Below are 24,463 nucleotides of genomic sequence, written 5' to 3'. Positions count from 1 at the left end.
AAAACTTCCTTTGTACACTTTTGTAATCCCTCCCTCCCCTCCCCAGTCCATCCATCTACTCCCCATCTCCAGGCAGTCATTAATCTGCTTTCTGCCACTGGATTTTCTAAATAGACAATCATGTCATCTGCACACAGGGACAATTTTATCTATTCTTAACCCACTCTGTATGCCTTTTTTTAAAAAAGAAAAAACTTTCTTGCCTTATTGTACTTGCTAGAACCTTCAGTAAAATATAGAATAGAATGGTGAAAGACGACATCCTTGCTTTGTTTCCAGTCTTAGAAAACATTCAGTCTTTCAACATTAAGTATAATATTAGCTGTATGTTTTTAAAATATGTTCTTTATCAGATTGAAGAGGTTCTTGTCTATTCCTAGTTTGCTGAAAGTTTTTATCATGAATGGATGTTGGGTTTTCCAGAAGTTTTTTTCTGAATCCTCTTGAGATGATCTTACGGTTTGTTTTTACTCTGTTAGTATGGCAAATGACATTGATTTTTTTCCAATTTATTTTATTAAGGTATAACTGACGTACAGTAAGATTTATCTTTTTTAATGTACAGTTCTGCAAGTTTTAACATCACATACAGGTGTATAACCCCCACCACAATCAAAATATAGAACAGTTTTATTATCCCCTCAAATTCCCCTGTAACCTTTTGTAGTCAGCCTCTCTCACATCCATATCCCTGGCCCTTCACAGATACTGATCTGTATTCTGTCATTATTGTTTTCACTTTGCATTGTATCAGTGTCATATAACTAGCAACATAGAGTATGGCTTCTTTCACTTAGCAGAGTGCACTTAAGATTCATCCATTTTGTTGCCTGTTTTATTTCATTGTATGGATGTTCCACAGTTTACCTGTTCACCTGTTAAAGGATCTGGGAGGGTTTTTCTTCTAGTTTTTGGTGATCATGAGTAAAGCTGCTATAAAAGCAGTCACATACAGGTTTCTGTATAAAATAAGATAGTCATTTCACTTGGGAAAATCCCTAGGAGTAGGACTGGTGGGTCACATGGTAAGTATATGTTTAACTTCATAAGAAACTGCCAAGTTGTTTATCTAGTTGTTCAGTGCTGGTATATGGAAATACAATTGATTTTTGTGTATTAAATTTGATCTTCTGACTTTATTAGTTTAATAGATATTTTGTAGGTTCTTTGGGATTTTGTAAATACAGTTTTATTTCTTCCTTTATAATCTATCTGTCTTTTATTTCTTTTACTTGCCCTTTTACATTGACTAGGACCTTCACGATGATGTTGAATAGGAATAGTGACAGTAGAGACCCCTCTGCTGTTCTGATCTCAGGGGGAACATATTCAGTCTTTACCATTAAATAAGATGTTAGCTGTAGGTTTTCCATAGATGCCCTTTATCAGATTGAGAAAGTTCGCATCTATTCTTAGTTTGCTGGAAGTTTTTATTCTGAGTGGATGTAAATTTTGGCCAATGCTTTTTGTCTCTAATTTGTTGATCTAGTGATGACTTTAATGTTCAAATATGGAACCAGCCTTGCATTCCTTGAATAAACTCCACTTGGTTGTGATATATCATCCTTTTTATGTATTGTTGAGTTCAATAATACATAAAATTAAAATTTTGCTAAAATGAAAATTTTGTGTAAAATTTTTACATCTGTGTTCATGAAGGATATTTGTCTGTTGTTTTCTTGTAATGTCTTTTTCTGGTTTTGGTATCAGGGTAATGCTGGTCTCTTAGAATAGGCTTGAAAGTATTGCCCCCTCTTCAATTGTCCGGAAAAGTTTGTATAGAATTAATATTGTTTTTTCCTTAAAAGTTTGGTACAATTCACAAGTTAAGCCATCCGGGCCCGAAGGATGTTTTTGTTAGTTTTTGCTTCTGGTGGAGGGTGGTTAACTGAAATGCAATTTTTAAAATAGATATAAGGTTGTTCAGATTATATATTTCCTCTTGAGCGAGCTCTGGTAGTTTGTGTGTTTCATCTAAATTGTCAAATTTATTGGCATAAAGTTATTCATAATATTCTCTTCTTGTAATGTCTGTAAAAGCTGTAGTAATGTTCTCTATCTCATTCCTGTTATTGATATTTTATGTCTTTTCTCCTTTTTCTTTATCAGTTGGCTAAGGTTTATCAAAGAACCAGCTTATTCTTACAAATGGTTAAAATGGTAAATTTTATGTTATGTGTATTTTACCACAAAAAAAAAATACCCCCAAAACTCCAGCTCATTAATTTACAATCTGAGCTTTATTATTTCTTTGTTTCTGCTTTGGATTAAATTGGTTTTTTTCTATTTATTTATGTTAGTTTCTTATGTAGAATGTAGAAGCTGAGGTCATTGATTTGAGTTCTTTCTTCTTTTCTAGTATAAACATTTAGTGCTGTAAAGATCTCCTTAAGTACTTCTTTAATGACATCCCACGAATTTGATAGTTAAGTTTTCATTCAATTCAAAATACCTTCAAATTTCCCTGTTGATTTCTTCTTTGACCCACAATTATTTAAAAAGATGTTATTTAGTTTCCAAATATTAGGGGATTTTTCCAAATATCTTTCTGTTATGATTTCTAATTTAATTCTATTGTGGTTAGAGAACATAGTTTATATGACTTGAATCCTTTTGAATTTATTGAGACTTATTATGGCCTAGAGTATGTCAATCTTGGCAGATGTTCACACTGTGTGTACTTGATATGAATGTATATTCTGCTGTTGTTGGATAGAGTGTTCTATAAATGTCAATCATGTCAATTTGATTGATTGTACTGCTCATTTCTACTGTATCCTTGCTGATTTTCTGCCTGCTTGTTTTATCAATTACTGAGAGATGGGTATTGAAATCTTCAAATAGAATTATGGATTTGTCTTTTTATCCTTAGAGTTCTGTTTTTGTTCTATATATTTATATACTTTTAAAATGGAGATACTAGGAATTGAACCCACGACCTTGTACATGCTAAGCATACACTCTACCACTGAGCTATACCTACCCTCCTTTACTCCATATATTTTGAAGCTCTGTTATTTGGCCATAAACATTTAAGAGTAATTAATCACTTTATTATAATAAAATGATCTTTTTTATCCCTAGAAATATTATTTGTTCTGAAATCTACTTTTCTGATAATAATATAGTCCCTCCAACTTTCTTTTAATGTTAGTGTGGCATTTTTTTTGAAAGCCTTTTAGCTTTAACCTCTTTGTGCCTTTGTTTTTAAAGTGTGTTTCTTGTAGGCAATGTATAGTTGAGTCTAGCTTTTTTAATACAATCTGACAGTCTGCATTTTAATTGGGGTATTTAGACCATTTACATTTAATGTGATTATTGATATGGGTTGGTTTGAATTTATCATATTGCTATTTTTTTTCAATTTGTCCCATCTGTTCTTCATTCCCTTTTTCCTTGTTTTCTGGCTTCTTTCGGGTCAATTGAGTATTTTATGATTCCATATTATCTCCTTTGTTGGCTTACATATGATTTTGTTTCATGTATTTTGGTGCACTGTATATTAGGGGCATAAACACTAAAAATTAAGTTCTCTTGAATAATTGAATTACCATTATGAAATGATCTTTTTTTAATCTTTGATAATATTCCTCTTTTTCTTCCAGTTTTATTGAGATATAATTGATGGTATAGCACTGTGTAAGTTTAAGGTGTACAGCATAGTGATTTGACTTACATACGTCATTAAATGATGGTCACAATAAGTTTAGTGAATATTCATCATCTCAAATAGATACAAAATTAAAGAAATAAAAAAAATTTCTTGTGATGAGAACTCTTAGGATTTACTCTCTTAACTTATATATAACATACAGGAGTGTTAATTATATTTATTATGTTGTACATTATATCCCTAGTATTTATTTATCTCATAACTGGAAGTTTGTACCTTTTGACTGCCTTCATCCGATTCCCCCTTCTCCCACATCCCACCTCTGGTAACCCCAAATCAGATATTTTTTTCTGTGAGTTTATTAGTTTGTTTTTGAAGTATAATTGATCTACAGCACTATGTTCATTCCTGTTACACAACATAGTGATTAAATATTTCTATACATTTAAAAATGATCACCGTGATAAGTCTAGTTAGGATATGTCACCACACAAAGATATTACATAGTTATTGATTATATTCCCCACACTGTACATTTCATACCCTTTACTCCTTTATTTTGCAACTGGGAGTTTGTACCTCTTAATCTCCCTCACCTATTTCTTCCCCCCCTCCCATCCCCTTCCCCTCTGGCAATCACTTGTTTGTTCTCTGTATCTATACCTGTTTCTGTTTTGTCATGTTCATTTGTTTTGCTTTTTATTTTTTTTTTAAATGATTTTGTCTTGCTTTTTAGATTCCACATATAAGTGAAGTCACACAGTGTTTGTCTTTCTCTGTCTGACTTATTTCACTAAACATAACACCCTCTAGGTATATCCATGTTGTCACAAATGGTAAGAATTCATTCTTATGGCTAATATTCCATTGTATATCCATACCACATCTTCTTTATCCATTCATCTATTGATGGGCACTAGGGTGCTTCCACATCTTGGCTATTATAAATAATGCTGCAATGAACATAAGGGTGCATATAACTTTTCTAGTAAGAGTTTTTGTTTTCTTTGGATAAATACCCAGGAGTGGAATTGCTGGATCATATGGTAATTCTATTTTTAATTTTTTGAGAATCTCTATAGTGTTTTCCATAGTGGCTGCTCCAATTTACATTCCCACCAAAAGTGCATGAGGGTTCCCTTTTTTCCACATCCTTGCCAACATTTGTTATTTGTTGTCTTTTCGATAATAGTCATTCTGACAGGTGTGAGGTGGTATCTCATTGTAGTTTTGATTTGCATTTCCCTGATGAGTAGTTATCTTGAGCATCTTTTCATGTGCTTGTTGGCCATCTGTATATCTTCTTTGGAAAAATGTCTATTCAGTTCCCTCTGCCCATTTTTAAAAATCTGGTTGTTCATTTTTTTGATGTTGAGTTGTATGAGTTCTTTGTATACTTTGGATATTAACCCCTATCAGATATATCATTTGCAAATATGTTCTCTCATTCAGTTGGTAGCCTTTTCATTTTATCAGTAGTTTCCTTTACTGTGCAAGAGCTTTTAGTTTGATATAGTCCTCTTTTATTTATTTATTTTTTTTGTTTTCCTTGCCTGAGGAGACATATCCCCAGAAATATTACTAAGACTGTTGTCAAAGAGCTTACTGCCTATGTTTTCTTCTAAGAGATTTATGGTTTCAGGTCTTCCATTTAAGTCTTTAGTCCATTGTGAGTTTATTTTTGTGTATGATGTGAGAAAGTAGTCCAGTTTGACTCTTTTGCATGTAGCTGTCCAGTTTTCCAATACCACTTATTGAAGAGGCTGTCTTTTCTTCATTGGTATATTTTTGCCTCCTTTGTCATAGATTAATTGCCCATTTCTGGGCTGTTATTCTGTTCCATTGATCCATGTGTCTGTTTTTGTGCCAATACTATACTGTTTTGATTACTGTAGCATTGTAGTATAGTTTGAAATCAGGGCACATACCTCTAGCTTTGTTCTTCGTGATAATCTTTGATGTGAATTCTATATTATTTGATATTAATATATCTACACTAGCTTTCTTATCATGGTATATCTTTATCCAAAAGTGAAAGTTTTCTCAGGGAGGGTTAATTTTTTAAAAACTGAATTAACCAAAGTTAATTTTGTTTGCCTTTTTAAAAATTCCATTAATCTATTTTAAAAATTAATAATGGTTATCTATTTATTAAATGGAACAGATAAATCAAAATATACTTCAGTTCTATATTATGACTTGCTAAGGACAAAGGTTAAGGAGAAAATGGAAACAGTAAAGACAGAGAACATAGAATGCTAGGATATCTGGAAAAAGATTTTCCACAGAAAACCTGTTTCTTATAACCCTTTGGAATATTGCTGTTAAAGGCTTTTAAAGAACTATTGGGATTTTGGGTGAGTGTAGGCACAAATGGAAATCTCACTTCTAGTTACTTGGGCTCTGTCAAGTGAAATTAAATCTGGAACTTAATCTAGCCCATGGGCCAGAGATTCCTCATCCCTAATCCAACATCACTGATTTATCTTCTAGAGTTGGCTAGGAAATGAAATAGAGGTTATGGTCAGTACTGAGGAAGCCAAACGCCATCTGAATGACCTTCTTGAAGATAGAAAGATCCTGGCTCAGGATGTGGCTCAACTCAAGGAAAAAATGGAATCTGGGGAGAATCCACCTCCTAAACTCCGGGTAAGTTCCCTATGGAAATATGTTACCAGAGACCAGACTCTGCACTCCCCAGAAGCCCTCACTACTTTACTTTGGAGAATTACTTATCTTTTAGTACTTCACCCTCATTCCCACTATTCTTTACAGAGGCGTACATTCTCACTTGCTGAGCTGCGTGGTCAAGTTTCTGAGTCAGAGGATTCCATTACAAAGCAGATTGAAAGCCTAGAGACGGAAATGGAACTCAGGTAATTGGACTTTCTCTAAGGCATTATAAAAATTTATGCCTTGAATCAAAATAGAACCTATCAATCAGTGATTCAAAGGTTTGTTTTTCAAAAGCTTTGGGATGTTGGAGAAAGTAACGATTTTTTGAACTGTACACATCACTAGACGTGTTAGATACTTTTTCCCGTTGGGTCTCTCCCCATGAGGTATATCTTATGAGGTAAATATCATTCTTCTCGCTTTAGAGATCTAAACTAAAGTTCAAAGACCTTAAGGAATTTGCTAAAGGTTAGACAGAGATGGGATTCAAAACCCAGTTTATCTGATTCCAAAGCCTATGCTCTTTATAATACATCACAAGAACTGACTAGAAACAATACTTTAAGGAAACCCAAGAAGTAATACCAGCAGAGCAACAATCTAGGAGGAGGAGAACTTTAGAGATCAGCAGCAGAGTGAATATAATAGAATGTCGAAGTAAAATCATCATGAGCATTAAAAGAGATTAGTAAGTAAAGTCCACAACACAGTACCTGGCGTATTAAAAGTGCTTGAGGGGAGGGTATAGCACAATGGTAAAGCGCATACTTAGCATGCACCACGTCCTGTTCAATCCGCAGTACCTCAATTTAAAAAAGAAAAAAGTGCTCAATGAATGCTCTTCTGTTTACTCACTATTATTGTCATTTAAGTATCTATGACATCTAGAAGGAACAGAACTTTGACAGATATTTTATAGTGTCTTGGGATAATAGAATTTTATTGCCCAGAAGACCTTAAAGATCATTTAATTTGTGTTTAGCAACACAAACTAGCTGTGTATCTTTGGGTACATCTTTAAGTCACTCAGTATTTGAGTTTCTGCTTTTTACTGCACTGGATAAGTTGGGATATATAGAAAGAATAGAATAGATGACATCCTCCTTGCTCTCGAGTGGAAATAGTATAATGACTCACAGTGGTGTGTTGGAATTGTTAAAATTTCAGGAATGTCGTAAACTGTTGATAGCTTACAATTGGTTATGGTGAGAGTATTTACACTACAGAAACCAGGAAAAGCTGTAAATCAGGTCTGACTTTTTAGGTGCTGTTAAACATTTACCTGCATACCACTGTGCATAAGTAAATGATTATGTAAATATAGGGTAGGTGCCAAGTAGAGGGCAATTAGACAGAGGTGAGTTTAATCAAGGGAATTGCCCTAAGGGTGATGAAACTTAAACTCAATTTTGAAATAGCAAAGGGGCATGAATTATCAGAGAAGACAAGAAAAAGCATTTGATAGATGACAACTCGAGTGTTCTGACCCACCTCTTCTAAAAAGCCTTCCCTGACTCTTCATCCCTCACTCATTTTCCTCTTCTCTAAATTCCTTCAAAACTTACAGTGCTCAGTCATGTAGTATCAATGATATATATGTTATATTTATTAACTGTTTTCATTTATTAGTCTTGTCAATCTAGGCAGATTGCAAGCTTGTTGAAGGAAAGGACTATATATTAGACCAGGGTTCTCAAAGTGAGGTCTACAAACTCCTGGGGGTCTCTGAGACCCTTTCAGGGAGTCTATGTGATCAATACTATTTGTATAATATTAAGGCATTATTTGCCATTTTTTTATGTTGACATTTGTCATGATAGTGCTAAAGCAACAAGAGAAAAAACTGCTAACACCTTAGCTTGAATAAAAGCAGTGGCACAAACCTGTACTAGTGGTCATTGAATACTTTACCACCACACACTCTCAGGATTTTTTTTAAACTCAGTCTTACTTCAGAATAGCTTTGATAAAGCAGTAAAATTTGTTAATTTTATTAAATCTTGACCCTTGAGTTCAGATCTTTTTAATATTCTGTGTGACAGACTGGGAAGAGCACATAAAGCACTTGTGCTGATGCCAAAGATGATGTTCGTCTCCAGCAAAAGCATTTGTGCGATTATTTGAGGTGTGAGCTCAACAGGCCTCTCTTTTCTGTGAACATCGTTTTTACTTGAAAGAACGACTAACAGACAAACTATGGTTATTCAAACTTGGGTGCTTGGCAGACGTTTTCTCAAAAATGAACAGAGTGAGCTTGTCACTTCAAGGAAAACAGCTGCCAGTGTTTGTCACCAAAGATAAAATTTGAGCTTCCAAGCAAAACTTACAATTTTGGAAAATGTGTATCTGCCACCGTAAACTTGACAGTTTTTTGTAACTTTTCTAATGAGACTGATATTAACGATAGTGATTTTTTTATTCTGTGTAATGAAATGTGTTAACATTTGAAGGCTCTACATGACTTGATGTTGTCCAAATGACAGGTTACAGAATTATGTGTGATTAAAAGATCCATTCAGATTGCAAGTAACCACATTTCAACTAACTTTTAAGGAACTTGCTGGGTTTTGGTGTGGTCTCAAAGAAGAATATCCACAATTATCTGAAAAGACTATTAAAATTCTACTCCCTTGTTCAACTACCTACCTATGTGAGACTGGATTATATTCATTTCCATCAACCAGAACATGTCACAAAAGATTGAATGCAGAAGGAGATGTGAGAATAGCTGTCTTCTATTAAACCAGATGTTACAGAGTTTTGTAAAAATGTAAAACAATCCCACTCTTCTCACTAAAAAATTTTTATTTTGGAAAATGTTATTTTTCATAAAATATGTTAATATATAATGGGTTATTATAATTTTTAAGTGAATTAAAATTTTTTCCTCACTTTTTCTGTAAGTATCTATAGGTGTAACATATATGAGCAGAATTTCTTAGAGGTCCTCAGTAAGTTTTAAGAGTGTAAAAGGTCCCGAGACCTGAAAATTTAAGAATTGCTATCTTAGTGAGGAGGGCTTAGCTCAGTGGTAGAGCATGTGCTTAGCATGCACAAGGTCCTGGGTTTAATTCCCAGTACTTCCATTCAAAAACAAACAAACAAACAACTTACCTAATTACCTCCCCCTAAAAAACAGCAACAAAAAAAACAACTATCTTATATTATTTTAGTATCCCTTTTCTTTATAGTCCCTTACATAGCACTGCATGTTACACACTTGCCAGTTTACTCCCTCTTACTGGACGTGTAGCAAATTTGAGAAGGAAACTATTAATGAAACTGAAATATTGTGTAGATCTTGGTCTCAAGCCATATTTGATCATGAACTATCTGGAAGCTCTAACCAAGGTCATAGTATCTAGTTTTCTTAAAAACTTCTCAGTCCTGTGGCACCCCAAGATACCCTCTCACAACACCATCCATAGGTATCAATTTGGTGTTCGATTCCAGCAAAGAGCATCTATCTGTTTGTTCTATTGAGATTTTTTTCCTTCAGGTCTCTAACCTGAATCATGTCCTTGCGTAGGTGAGCTACCATATCACAATTTGAGCTTATATGGCCTCAAGAGGAAGTCACATTATAGTCAACGCACTACAGCAAAAGCCTCACTAAAACAAGTCTTTCTAAGTCCCACTATATAACCCACTAATTTTGACCAGTCTCTAATAAAATGAAAGCCTTTGGATCATCTTAGAGTCCCTTTGTAACAGGATTTGAGATACTGCATAAAATCCTAACCAGATGACTCAATCATTGTTTAAATGACGTTTAACTGATAACTCTTCCCATAAGACTACTTGAAGTTTCTCCTCAGAGCTCTTCCCCTCTCCTTGGTGTTAAGGCTACTAGCAATAAGGCTTGTTTCTTTCCCTGAAGGAGTGCTCAGATTGCCGACCTACAACAGAAACTGCTGGATGCAGAAAGTGAAGACAGGCCAAAACACCGCTGGGAGAATATTGCTACCATTCTGGAAGCCAAGTGTGCCCTGAAATATTTAATTGGAGAGGTAAACATCACTCTTCCTATTAACGATTAGGGGTCTGGCTTGGTAGGTTGAAATAAAATGTTAGCCTGGAACACTGTCATAGCGTTATTGCCACTTTTTGTGGTAGAAACCACAACAACACTGACATTAGAGAAATAGTTTCATGGGTAAAGGTTAGTGTGAGCAAGTACAGGCCAGTCACTTAGAAAAATATATGACGTGCAAATTGATACCTGTCATGTCTGGCATATAATATAGCAAGTGCTCAATAAATGTTCATTGTTATTATTATGAAAAGATCAGGAGGCCACTGACCAAACATAAACTATTATACTGTACTTCTTTTTAAAATACCTGAGAAGTATATTCAAAAAGATTAAGACATAATCTAGGAAAGAGAAAACCCTTGACATGTAAAGATTCATCTTAAGAAAAATCCATCTTCACTAACCTTAAAATAATGTATCATCTTCCATTGTCACAAGAGGAATTAAAGTTGATCACCTCTAGTGACTGAGGCATTTTCACTTGAAGCAAACATACAAACTCTGACTCTGCAAGTTTGAGCAATGCTATCCTGTATACATTTTTGTGTTGGGTTAGCAGATTTATCCTACTGAGGAAATCCCAATTAGTCATGTGAACACTGGTATTTATGATTGGCTAGTAGAGAATATAAAACTAGGCCAGCATAAGATACGAATCGAGCTTGAAGAGGCAGAGCAGCAGTCTCAGCTAATGTGTCTTCAAGTTCCAACATGAACACAAGACATTCTGAAATGGGACATAATTAACCGTAAGGGTGTGTCCTATGGATTTCTCTTTAAAATTAAAGAAAAACTTCTTGAATATCAGAATTTGGAGTTGTCAGATACGTTTGTGTTAGATTTATTCTAGCCTTGAGGTAGAGCAAGAGGTCAAATGACCTTAGCGGTGGCTTCTAGCTCTAAGATAGATCAACAGATCTCAACTACCAAACTCTTAGCTTGGATAGTATTGTTGCTGTTCAATGGTAGAATCCATATGACATGAACTTAGATATGAAAGAACTTTTGTCAGGCCATTTCGAGAAAGCTGACATTTTCCTGCCTGATGAATGGGAAAAGGTGGCCATTCTCCAAATAAACTGATCTTTTATCCCTTCCAGCTGGTCTCCTCCAAAATACAGGTCAGCAAGCTTGAAAGCAGCCTGAAACAGAACAAGGCCAGCTGTGCTGACATGCAGAAGATGCTGTTTGAAGAACGAAATCATTTTGCTGAAATGGAGACAGAGTTACAGGCAGAGCTGGTGAGAGTGGAGCAACAGCATCAAGAGAAGGTAAACTGGCAAGCCAAGAAGCTATGCCAAAAAACAAACCATCATTGCTTTTTGTTGTTAGTTGAAGAAAAATAGTGGGGAGGGTATGAAGTTTCCTTCAAAAGACCATGTAGTCTTCTCCAATTTTTGCAAATAAGAAATCAGAAACAGAAAAATGACTTGTCTAAGTTTACATATACCAGTGACAATGGTTGTTAGCCTCCAACTTTAATACCAAGATGAACATGCTGATGACATTTGTGGCTGTGCTTACCACTTCAAGCCATGAGAGCAAAAGAGAACAATTTACTTGGGAATCACAGAAGAATGATCTGGATGATCTGGATCAGTACTTGGACTAAACCAAAATTACATTCTCCTCTTACTCCTTTGGCACCATTGGGTTGTCTCTTTGTCTAGGTGCTGTACCTCCTCAGCCAGCTGCAGCAAAGCCAGATGGCAGAGAAGCAGCTAGAGGAGTCAGTCAGTGAAAAGGAGCAACAGCTGCTGAACACCCTGAAGTGTCAGGTATGGTGATGAGGCAAAGGTCTCCAGAGATGGGGTCCACAGGCCTGACTGAGAGTCCTGTCTGGTTTAGACCATTGTATTTGCAGAAAAGAATAATGACCTACTGAAAAAGATTTATAATGGCAGCCTCTATCTATTGCATTATTAGCCCTATTTGATCAATTTCGGGATACTTAGGATTTAGCTAGACATAGAATAACCTCCGTTTGGACACAGAGAAGACAGTACAGATTCCATACCAGACTTTGAGGCCTCCTGGTTCTTTGCCTCAGCCCTGAGCTGTAAGGAGTTGAGAAAATTAAATCATCCAGTAGAACCCTAGGGGCATTTAGCTGTCTCTTCCTGTGCCTGATCTGAGTTGAGACCTGATGTATTTGTAAAATGCCTGGGGTCTGAATTTCTTCCAGAGGCTGGGAACACCACACCCTTTAGTAGAATGTTAGAACACTATTTTATCCAACTTAGAATCTCTTCATGAACCAGCAGTCTCTAAGATTTCCTTGGCACCTCCCATCGAAGATATAACCAAACTTGTTAAGGTCTATGTCGTATGCATGAATCCAATTGTCTTAAGTGCCAGGAATTTTCATCAGTCTTATAAGAGTAGCAAAAAACTGCTTAATCTGCGTTGAGAAGGACAAAAAGCATCTGTAGACTTTAGAGACACAGCTAACTCTCTGTGTGGGTTTCTTTATAGGCATCCTGATGTGAAGAAGGGATATGAGGCTAGAAAATAGAAAAGAATAAGAAAGGCACGTAGGGCAGAGCCCATGACTTTTGCGAGTGCTATCATGGCTGCTTGGGAGCGTTGGACTAGAGGTGGCATTCAGGACACCTAGAAACTGGTGGGAATCAGGCATTTCTCTGGGTGCCAGTGCCTGCTGTGCAAAAACCATCTGCTGCCAGCAACTTGGCAGTAGTATGTTTTTATCTCTGTGAGTTGTTTGGTAACTCACATGTAGTGCCCAAAATAACCCCACCTATCACTGCACTATCTGGAAATAGGATGAAGAACTTGAGAAGATGTGGGGAGTGTGTAAGCAAAATCAGCAGCTTCTCCGAGAGAACGAAATCATGAAGCAGGTAGTATGGCTTCCCACCCATTTCATAAGCCCTGGGAGACCCTGTTGTAACTGAGGCCAGTGCTCGGGAGCAACCCTGAGTATAATGACTTGGCTCTATTTTATGAGGTCTACATCTAGTTTCCATGTAATATAGTCATGTGCATTTCAAATTGTATAAACACATTTTTAAATTTGCTCTTTTCTGAATCTAATACTGATCTGGTAAAGTGGGAGTCCTTCAACTTACTTTACTATTACCCTGCCTCACTTTGCTACAGCTTAAAATTAAGCTAATTTAGGAATCTTTATGTTTTAGCTATGAACACTCCCAGAAGCTGCTCTGCAATATACACTTTGTCTCTTCTTTTCAAATAGAAATTGACCCTTCTCCAAGTAGCCAGCAGACGGAAATCTCATCTTCCTAAGGATACTTTTCTATCTCCAGACTCTTCTTTCGAATATATCCCACCTAAGGTAAACTGCTCATTGCCTGTGATACCTTCGCATAGCCAAAATTTAGGGTGAGTGTACTAATAAAATCGCCTTTTAGAAGAGGTTGAGGTTAAAATTCCCAAATTCTAGCATCTCAATTTTCCTTAAAGTCCCAGAGAAAATCTTGAGGAAAATCAGCATCCTTCCTCCCTAAGAGGCTGACTTTTGGCCATGTACAGGCATTGTGTAACACAACTGAGGAGGAGGAGCCTGAGAAAAGAACAGTGTTCAGCTGTCCATCCAAAGATACTCATCAGATCATGAGGCCCTCCCTCCTCCCTCAGATGGCTCAGCCTCTGTCTCTTCAGTTTCTATTCCTTCAAAGACTCGGTGAGGCCAAAGGCTAAAGCAGAATTTCTTCTGATTGGTAAAGCCAAGTGGGGTATATTTGAGGGAGTCTGAAATCTCTGCTCTGAGAATATAGCTGGCAGCAGCTACTTGGGAAGATATGATCCATGTGTTGTTGTTGTTGTTGTTTTAATTCAATAACCATCCCATACATTTTTTTTTTCTTAGCCAAAACCTTCCCGTTTTAAAGAAAAGTTCCTGGAGCAAACCATGGACATCGAAGATCTAAAATATTCTTCAGAACATTCTGTGAATGAGCCTGAGGACAGTGATGGTGATGGTGGTGATGGGGATGATGAGGAATGGAAGCCAACCAAATTAGTTAAGATGTCCAAGAAGAACATCCAAGGGGTAGGAGGCAGCTCTCCTCTCTTCCAGGGATTCTAGTCATTAATCTTCACTGCGAGTGGGAATGTAGCCCCAGACCCTACACCTCGGCCCCTGGGGCTAGTTGCAAGGGCTGCCTGGGTGCACAGGGTGGTTCTCTTCATGTCTTCACGTTCTTACCAGTCTAAACAGGTGGTAGTGTTCTATACCATTTCATTGAAACTGGTTCCAGTGTGATCATAATAATCCTTCACATTTTATAGCACTTTACAGTTTATAAACCATTCTCATATGTTACCTCTTTTCACTGTCGTGAAAAAATCCAGTGAGGTATCTATTATTTGAATTTTACAGATGGATCTGAGACACACGGGAGGGAAATGACCTTGCCTAATGTCATAAAACCAAGTGACAGTCAGGACTTGAAACCAAATATTCTGACTCCAAGTCCATTTTGTTTCTACCACATCACAGTCATGTCAGTAAAAATTACAGACCAGAAGCTGAGTGGGAACACACCAAGTTAAGGCTAGTTAGTTAGTTAATCTGACTTTGAGGCATGCTTTATTTACTTACACAATGACAGTCCTACATAATTATCCAACCTAGATGTTTTATTTTAAAACATTAACTTCCCAGGCACCTACAGTTCACCACTATCCCAACTGTGCCCTGCAGCCACATACCACTTAAAGAGAACACTTCACAAATTACCTTAGTTGGATTCCTGGAAGGTTACTCGATTTCATTAGCTGATAGCACACTACATGGGGAACTGAGCCTTGTAAAGCCACAGCACCAGAGAGAAGCAGGTCATGAGGAATAGATAGTTGTGGTGGCATTAAGCATTTCGAAGGTCATCAGGAATGCAGCATACCATGTGCTCTTAGTGGAACTAAGAGCTCATCCTTAGCCTCAGATATCTTACAATCTAATGGGAAAACAAGGCAAGGAGATAAGAGCACATCCTAGAACCTCAGCATATTCCTCTCAGAGAGTTAGACTGAGGGGGTTTTAAGAGTGACTATAAAGCCAAACCAAGTAGATATATTTTAAGAACATGCCATGAAAGAGATGACATGCTGTGTTATAAGACAGAAAGAAATACAGTCTTGGGAGCAACTGGGAGAACATTTCTGGCACAATGAATAAGATATTGTGAAGACTTGGTAGTAGAGGCAGTGGCAGGACAGAGTTGGGACCCCGAGAGAAAATGGAGCAGAACATGTCTGACATTCATTCACTTACTCAACAAACATTTATGGACTGTCTACTATGGTTGAAGTGCAGGGCATAAGCTGAATGTTGATAAAGAGGTCAGCCAAGTAATAGGAAGCAGAGGTGAGAAGTACACACAGAAGCAAATGGTAGAGGACCTAAAGACCCTGGGATGGAGTTTCCAAATGGGAAGCAAATATGAGTATACTTGTCCTCAAGGAAAGCTTATCATACAAACACACTGTGTGTGTGTGTGCGTGTGTGTGTGTGTGTGTGTGTGTAATAGCACTGTTGCCTTAAGCTTAGAAAGGAAATAGAGAAGTAGAACAAAAATTGCAAGTAAATAATATTTGCTATCAGTGATAAATCCTATGTCTAAAACACTGAGAGGATTCTTTTCTAGGCTTTTTCCGATTTCTCTAACTTGAGAATAGAACTGACTTTAAGGGGAGCAAGTTGGCATACAATCTAGTTTCTCCCTTTCGGCAGCTTCGAAGTACATGGATGCTGTGACTGCCCTTTGATCAGACTGTTCGTAGACACATCAGCTGTAGCCCTTGACGCTTTGCATGAAGGCCATCCTGATTATTCTTGCTTCAACCCAGTTAAAGCGGGCTGGTATTAATTACTAGGTATCTGCAAAGGAGACTGCAGCAGGCACCAAATGATGACTTGTCCGAAGCTAATGCTGAAAAAGTAGGTTTCCTCATTCAGCTGTGTTTCCTATATGTATTAAGGAGATGCTGAGGGATATGCCATGCACTATAGTAAAGAAAAAAGTGATAGCTTAGAAGCCAGGTAGACATGAGTTCTAGTCTTGACTTTGCCACTGTTCAGTTGGATGACCTTAAGCAAGTCACTTGATCTCCCTGGGCCTCAGATGCCTTATTTCTGTAATGAAAGGATGAGACTAGAATAGTGATATATAAGGTCTCTTCCAGCACTAATACCCCAAGTCAAAGTAACAGTCAAAATTGTATAAAGGGGTTTTGTTATTGTTGTTTTTAATAAATGGGTTTTAGTAATACCACCTTTATATGGTGTTATGGTATCTGAGAAGTTAAAAGGAGTATATGCAGAAGCACCCTGTGAAGGATAAAATATCATGCAGGTGTTGTTATTAAAGCACTGTATGCATTTTTACAAATATTCTTATTTGTCCCCTTTGGCAGAAAATAGGAAGTAGGTATTCTGGCCTCTAGTAATGAAAGAATGGAGATGAATTTGGGTGGAGTGACTTGTCCAAGGTCATGCCAAGTATTCACTATAAGACTAGAACCCAAGTCTCCTAATTCCTAGCCTAGTATTCTTTATGTTAAAATTTTTACCAGATCATGTCATTCTGAGATATAATGCAACACTGAAATCAGTGCTAAAAGAATTACAGACTCTAAAGAAATAATTCTCAACCCCAGCTGCACATTAGAATCCCCAAGGGAGCTTTTTAAACACAGGGAACTTGGGACCCCACCCCTAGATATTCTGATTCAATTGATCTGAGGTGGGACCTGACCTTTTTGAAAAGCTCCCCAGAGATTTATTCTCTGCAGCCAGGGTTGAGAACCACTGGCTTAAAGGAACCCCAGAGGTCTTTCATCTCTACTTCCCACACTATATAAAGAATCTCTATTATAGTGGTTCTCAATTATGGTGTTGGGACATGCTGGTGGGTTGCTAGCAGTTGTGATACACAGCACATGTACGCACATACACACACATACCACATACATCATATTGAGATTATGTCTGTGGCAAGGTCTTGCTCCTTCTCTTGTTCTGATCTGTGTCCTGGTGTGAGCAAATAGGATGAAGTTATAACTAGTGCACATGGCATTCATGTGAGTACATCTGTCATGTATGTCATGACTATTCTATAACATTACTACCAGCTGTTTACCTAGCCTCTGCTTGCTTGAAAACAAGCAGTCTAGTAGGGGGAAGCTCACAGTCGCACGGGGCAGCCCATTGTATTCCAAGTAACTGTTAGAAAGTTGTTCCTTCTTGAGCTTAAGTATGCTTTCCTATAAATCATCTCAGTGAGTCTTGGCTATAAGTCTAATAGTTCTTCCTTATGACAGCCCTTCAGGTACCACTCTCATCTTATTATCCCTTTGAATAAAGTAAAGACACGTGAACAGGGTAATGTAGTGTTTCTGAGGCATACAGAGAAATGTGTAAATGATCAGAGGACCATACTCAGCTTATAGCAATCGATGGATCAGTGTCATCCTGGTGAGGTGTCTCTAGGACATGTCATAGAAGTCTGTCTTTTGTTCTGTCTTATTCAAAGCAGCAAAGTTTTTTTTTTAATTATATCCAGTGTTGGCAAGGGTGACTAAGATGGGCATTCCTGTCTATTGCTGTTAGGAATGTAAATTGGTATATCTTTCTGGAAGGCAACTTGGAAATATGTATCAAAAGCCTTTAAAATGTTCCTGTTCTTTGGCCCAGTTATTATAAACATAGGAACTTATACTAAGGAAATAATCACTGATATGTAAAAAGATTTACAAATCTTTTCTGAGCGCCAAACTATGTATCAGGCACTGCTTCTAGGTTCTGAGGATACAATAAACAAGACAGGTAAGATCCTTGGCCTCATGAAACTGAAGACATTCTTGTGGAGAGAGACACATAGTGAACAGAAAAACGAAATAATTTTAGATAGTGATAAGAGAGAAAAAGAAAATATAGTTAAGTTGTAGACAATGATGGGGTAGTCAAAGAGTACTTTAGAAGAGTGCTTGGGAGAGGCCTCTCTGAGGAGGAGATACTTAAGCTGAGATCTGAACAAAGTGAAGGACTAAGCCAGGAAAAAATCAGAAGAATGTCAGGAGAGAAAAATCAGGAAATGGAAGCAGTAAAGGCAAAGGCCTCGGGTCAGGAATGAGGTTGGCTTATCAAGGAGCGGCTGAAAAGGCCAGTGGGCTGGAGGGTATTGAGAAGTGGGAGAGTGTTGTACAAGGTCAGGTCAGAGGAGTAGTCAGGGGCAGGTGTGGAGGGCCTTGTCACTCATGGTAGGATTTGGATCATATTTATGTACCAGGATATTTGCTGTAACATGATTTATAATGGCAAACAATTTCTCTCAAAACAGTCTTAATAGCTAACATTAGGGAACTGGTTGAGTAAATTGACATTGCCACGTGATGAAATACTCTATACAACCATTAAATATTAAAAATCATGCTTTTTATTTTCAGATTTTGTAAAGTAACACATATTATTCTCATAATCTAGGGGGGAAAAGATGTTTAAATGGTTTCTTCTACCTTCACAACCACAGAACAATGGTAACGGTTGTCATATGAAAGAGACTTGAGGGCTTGAATTGAACTGTAAAGGCGGTACAAATCCACAAAGAAAGGACAAGGGGAAAAAGCTACTGTGATTTTAGGACTCATTAACAGAACTGTTGAGTTCATAACAAGGGAGGTGTTTGTCTCAACCTGCTTCATGATGATCATACCACATTTAGAAAGTTATGCTTATTTCTGGATGTCACCATTAAAGATGAACTTGGACAAATTGGTGTATAGCCAAGATGATGAGGATTCTTGGAAACCATGTCATGTGGCAAATCACTGAGGAAGAGAAATATATTTAGTTTTGAGAGGATTTGGACAGGACGGGACTGGGGAGTGAAAATGATGCTCAGAGTTTGAACAGCTATGCTGTGAAAGTGGGGTTAAACTCATTCCATGTTATTCCAGATGGCAGAATTGGGTCCTGAGGTCAGAAGTTACATGGAAACTATTATCACCTCAGGATAAATAGAGCTTTGGATAAGACCAGGGATGTTAGAGAGGGACTTCATATATCAAATCAGGCTTTAGATCATCACTGAGGCTCTACTGACTCTAATCCATCGTTCTGTGAGCTCTGCCACCTGTGATTGTTCCAAGCCAAGCTTTCCCACTTTCTTCCACCACTTATAACATCACTTCCTATAATGCTGGTCACCTGCCCCTTTTTTTGTTTAATGTCCTCTTTGTTAAACATATATGCCCAGTGAACTCCTGAATGTGTGTGCAAGGAAACATACTTATTGATGAAATGGGCTTGATACATGGAAAGCACTTATAATGGTGCCTGGAACACATTACTGTCAGCTAGTACTACTGCAGCCTTGTTGGTAAGTGTGAAATATGGCCCTATGAGGAGTATGGATAAATTGTGGCATGTTCATAGAGTCAAAGAGTGAAATAGGAGCTACGTGCATCAATGTATAATCTATATGTAAGGTTTCAAATGTATATTAAGTTTCAAAATGTGTAAGATAATCTCTTATTTTTTAATAAAAGCTCATACGTAGAAAAAGACCTGCATGGGAATAATAAGCACCTAATCTAAGAGACTGCCCCTGGGAGGGAAGGAGGTGAATGGGATCAGGAAAGGGAAGGCAGGAGGCTTCAGTTATATCTGTATTTTACTCATCAAGGAAGGGTTGGGGATGTGAGTGGGGTTTTTTCATTGTCTCTACTTTTTAGATGCCTAAAAAAATTAGAGTGCCCTAAAATAAGGTACATTATTTCAAATGGGGTCTGACAGACCCAGGGTATAGTGAAGCAGTCACTCCCTGTGATTTCTCAACTCCAAATTTCTGCCTGACTGATTGGCTTTTTCACAGCCATTTCACACTGTTGACTCATGACCTTTGCTGATACCTCAAATCACCAGGCCCTTTTGGCACAGAATACTTTTAAGCCAGATCCCCCCTATGTTATATTTATATGGCTGATTTAAGAGAAACTTAAATGCCAGGCTTACATTTATCCCCATTATAACTTATTTTTCTACTTTCAGCCCATAATTCCAGCCTATCAAAATATTTTTGAATTGCAATTCTGTTATCTTACTTATTAATCATCCTTCCAGCTTTGTGTCATCATTACAACTGATAAATATGCCTACCTTGTAGACTGGTTATGAGATTCAGATGACATTTTGCATCTCTATATATGAAAGTACTTGGAAAACTGCAAAGTGCTATACAAATGTGAATGATTTTGTTTCATATCACCAGTGATTTATTAAAATGTTTAATGATTAAACTGCTGAGAGCAAAGCCCAGGCTGACACTAAACAGACTGTAGAACTGTGAGTTGGATGAAAGTACAGCTGGGCAGATCTAAAGATACTGAGTAACTATACTCAGTCCTTAGATATACCTATCTCTGCTACCATCCAGCTCACAGTTCTTCCACAAAATTGTCATGAGAATCTTTGTCAGTTGCCCTGCGTTATTATGAGATCCCTCCAATCTGTCTTTCAAGTATACTATCCAAAGTGTCTGGCATGACTTGTTCTTAGAAAACCTGTGGTGGTTCTTGGTGATCATTGTTTCACTTAAGAAGAGAGGACTGATAGGGGGAGGGATATCGCTCAGTGGTGGAGCGCATGCTTAGCATGCACAAGGTCCTGGGTTCAATCCCCAGCACCTCCATTAAAAAAAGAGAGAGAGATGACTGAGGAGATGGAAGCTTGGTAAAGTTGATGCTTACTTTCCATTTTTTCCAGAATGGCTTGCAAATGAAGGGGAGGTACTTTAAACTAGCCTTCTAACTCTTTCAGTAACGGGTCTTTCTACAAACCTGTTTTGCAGTGTTCCTGCAAGGGCTGGTGTGGGAACAAGCAGTGTGGGTGCAGGAGACAAAAATCAGACTGTGGAGTGGACTGCAGCTGTGACCCCACAAAGTGTAGGAACCGTCAGCAAGGCAAGGTAGGATTGGTGCTGCTGTCCCCTCACTGTCCCTCCAGATCTCCCACCAGTTTCTGCCTTTTTCTTCTACCTTCCTGAAACCTGGAGTCTCCTGTGCAGCCCTTCCTAGCTTTCTTCCCTCTGCAACCAGAAAAAGACATTTCGCTTCTCAGTCCGTCTTCCTTAATGCTGGCCTGTCCACACAACCCCTTCAGAAACCACAGGCCTTCCCAGGAGATTCCCAGATATGCAGCTCTCCACCCTCAGCCTTGGCTGTACAATTTCTATACAGTTTGTAAGGCGGGAACAAAAGACAGGAAAGCAAGCATTTACACACACACAGACACGCAAGATCAAACTAGTCCAGAGGCTTAGCTGGAACCGTAAGGGCCACGTGCTGAGGTAGCAGCTTCTAGGAAGGAAATGAATCCTTCTAATATCTTGAGATACTAGTTACTTAGACCTTTTCTGTGGGAACCAGCTATTCCATGGCTCTAGGAAAAGACCCACAGGAACTTGGTCTTTTCTAACAGTCACTGTATTGAGCCAAGTCAACTTGTAGCTGTTCTCCTTATATTGCTCCCAGGAATAGCAATCTCAGGGAAACAAAATATATACTGAGAAGGGCAGCGCCAAGCAGGCCGGATCCCCGTACTTGCCTTAGGCCTACCTGTGCCCAGGGCGAAAGCTCATTCCTACTGCTCTCTGTGTGATACATAGTAATTCTAGCAAGACGAGTTCACCATTCATTTCTTGAACATCTACGTGGGAACACTTTTGCCCTGGGTCTTCCATTTGAAAGACTTCTAAGGTTGATAATCATTAGAGGACTAAAGTGGCAAGCTAGAGGTCAGGCTAAGAATTGTAGAAGTAGCATTGTAGAAGGACCTTAAATAGTCTCTATTCCCATGGTTTTTTCAGTTTGGGTGCTAGAGTCCTATAGTGGCTCCATGGAAGTGCTTCCGGGCGGAGGCATGTGGCCCAATTTAGTTTGACCCCATGCCAACCAAAGCAACTTGCTCCTTATGTCTTTGTATATTGAGTTTCCTCTTAGAATTTCAGTTGTAAAACCACTGACCTAGTCCAGTACTTTCATTTTGTACAGAAGGAAACTAAGGCCCAGAGGTAAGCTTAAGTGACTCACCTGATATTATACAGCTGGTCATGACAGGTAAGATTAGACCTCAGGCTTCCTTGACTTTTAATCCAGTTCTGTTTCCATGACAACAGGCTATAATTCTACTCCAGGCTCTACCAAAGTCAACTTGTTACCTAACCAACTTCTTTTTCTTGGCCTCAGTTTCCTTCTTTGCAAGAAAGGCTAATATAGGCAGCATCCTGAAGAAATGCTAAAAAGGATATTGCAGACTCTGAAGTGGAGATTAAGCAAAGAAATGACCAACACTTGGCCTTGTTTTAAACCTTGCCTCATGATGTGTCCTGTCCGCTCTCCTACCCAGTCCTTTGCCTTCAGAGGCTGCCTTTGAGCATTGCAACCTCCCCATGCAGGGTCACCCTAAGACTTGCTTAGATTGACTGACGCGACCCTCTGGGCTGGTACCTCACTGGTTGAAGGGAGCAGACTGATTTTGTAACCCTAGTACCGGAATTTCTAATATGCCTGTCTGCTTGCTTCTCAGGAGAGCTTGGGCACTGTTGAGCGGACTCAGGATTCTGAAGGTTCCTTCAAACTAGAGGATCCCACAGAGGTGACCCCAGGGTTGAGCTTCTTTAACCCTGTCTGTGCCACTCCCAACAGCAAGGTATGTAGGCTAAAAGGCACGTGTTTCCAAATGTACGAGCGTCCGTCTCTGCATTAGAGCTGACAGAGCCATGGGAGAAAAGGAGGCAAAGGTACAGTCATCTTGCTGGGAAATGCAATCAGGTGTAGGCCAGAGTCTGGTTTTTTCAACAGAGCCATCCTGGAGGTCACCTTGCGCTACCGGGAGTGTGCTAAGCATTTGTCGTGAGTAGGCTTCACTGAGCCTCTTCTGTCCCTACCCCAGATCAAGTCATACCTATCTCTGTCCTCCCTAGATCCTGAAAGAGATGTGTGATGTGGAGCAGGTGCTGTTAAAGAAGATGGCTCCAGCTGCTTCCTCCCTTGGCCTCTCAGAGTCGAAATATGTAGCAACAGAATCCCATGAAAATAAAGCTCCAGGGAAGAAAAAGAAACGAGCTCTGGCTAGCAACACCAGCTTCTTCTCTGGGTGCTCCCCCATTGAAGAAGAGACCCACTGAAGTTGGACTCAGCATCTCTGCCCCGGTCTGGCTTGAGAGATGCTTTCAGGTTGCAGCCTAGAAGGGGTTTTTTAATGACTCCTCTTGATTTTCGGGTTTCTTGCTGTTGAAAAAAAGGAACAGTGTGTCGGTGTGTCACTGAAAAAGAGGGAATCTTTGTTGGATGTTGGCAACTCCGTCTCCAGCCCCCAGCCCCAGACTACTACTGTCTTCTCCAGAAGGGTGCTAAGCTACCTGCTGAAGAGAGAACCAACTGACCTTCCTGATGAGTCGTTAGGAACCAGTCCCCAGTACAATCTAGCTCTTTCTTGTGAGCAGTTAAGGCTGTCTCCCAGTAGAGGTGAGGCTGAGTCTGTCTTATCTCTAGGTTGTCTCAGCTTAACGGCAGAGCCTGGCCCAGGTGGGAGGCCTGGCCCAGATCCCTCACCCCACCTCCAGAATGGGGCTGGGAATCTTTTCTGTCTTGATGTCTCTGGGTTTTACGTGTTTTAACAGTAACCTCAGTTGTCTTTCATGTTGCTAAGGTAAATGAAATCTTTTTAAATGTTAATGTTAAGTAAATAAATAAATCTTGGTCCATCTGCTGTTTGGAAAGATTCTTCTATGCTAGAAGGAGAAATACAATTTCAGTCAATATTCCTAGGCCCCTGGCAAAGCTATTAAGGAGAGTCAGTGCAAGTACCTACGCCTCCCTGCCTTGTAGCAGCCCTCTTCCCCCGAAGGGAAGTCATGTGCCTGCTCTGTTATCTCACAAGATTAGGACAGTGCTAGCAAGGCCAGTGGCCTGACCTTCACCATACAGCCTGCCTGGCTTCCAAATTTAGGAGGAAGTCACCATACTTACTAAGCATCTCCATGCAATTGCCACCATTTTATTTGCTCCTCACAAAAAAAGTTCAAGGTGGATAGTGTTCTTATTTTGTAGACAAGGAAAACTGAGATACAAAGAAGTTAAGTCATTTCACTAAA

The 24,463-nt window shown here is 38.6% G+C and overlaps 1 protein-coding gene across 1 annotated transcript in view; it reads left to right on the top strand.

Annotated features, from left to right (window-relative positions):
• Positions 1-24,073, top strand: part of KIF4A (kinesin family member 4A) — a 101,794-nt gene extending 77,721 nt beyond the window's left edge. Inside the window, exons 21-31 of the mRNA XM_010978747.3 lie at positions 6,107-6,262; positions 6,389-6,489; positions 10,170-10,299; positions 11,426-11,596; positions 11,996-12,103; positions 13,109-13,186; positions 13,543-13,641; positions 14,176-14,358; positions 21,158-21,274; positions 22,894-23,016; positions 23,291-24,073. Of these exons, the coding sequence (XP_010977049.1) occupies positions 6,107-6,262; positions 6,389-6,489; positions 10,170-10,299; positions 11,426-11,596; positions 11,996-12,103; positions 13,109-13,186; positions 13,543-13,641; positions 14,176-14,358; positions 21,158-21,274; positions 22,894-23,016; positions 23,291-23,494 (1,470 nt within the window). The 3' untranslated portion in view covers positions 23,495-24,073. The remainder of the gene's footprint in view (positions 1-6,106; positions 6,263-6,388; positions 6,490-10,169; positions 10,300-11,425; positions 11,597-11,995; positions 12,104-13,108; positions 13,187-13,542; positions 13,642-14,175; positions 14,359-21,157; positions 21,275-22,893; positions 23,017-23,290) is intronic.
• Positions 24,074-24,463: the final 390 nt, after the last annotated feature.

Source organism: Camelus dromedarius, chromosome X (assembly GCF_036321535.1).
Source record: "Camelus dromedarius isolate mCamDro1 chromosome X, mCamDro1.pat, whole genome shotgun sequence".
Taxonomy (NCBI): Eukaryota; Metazoa; Chordata; class Mammalia; order Artiodactyla; family Camelidae; genus Camelus; species Camelus dromedarius.
This window is presented reverse-complemented; position numbering and strand designations above follow the sequence as displayed.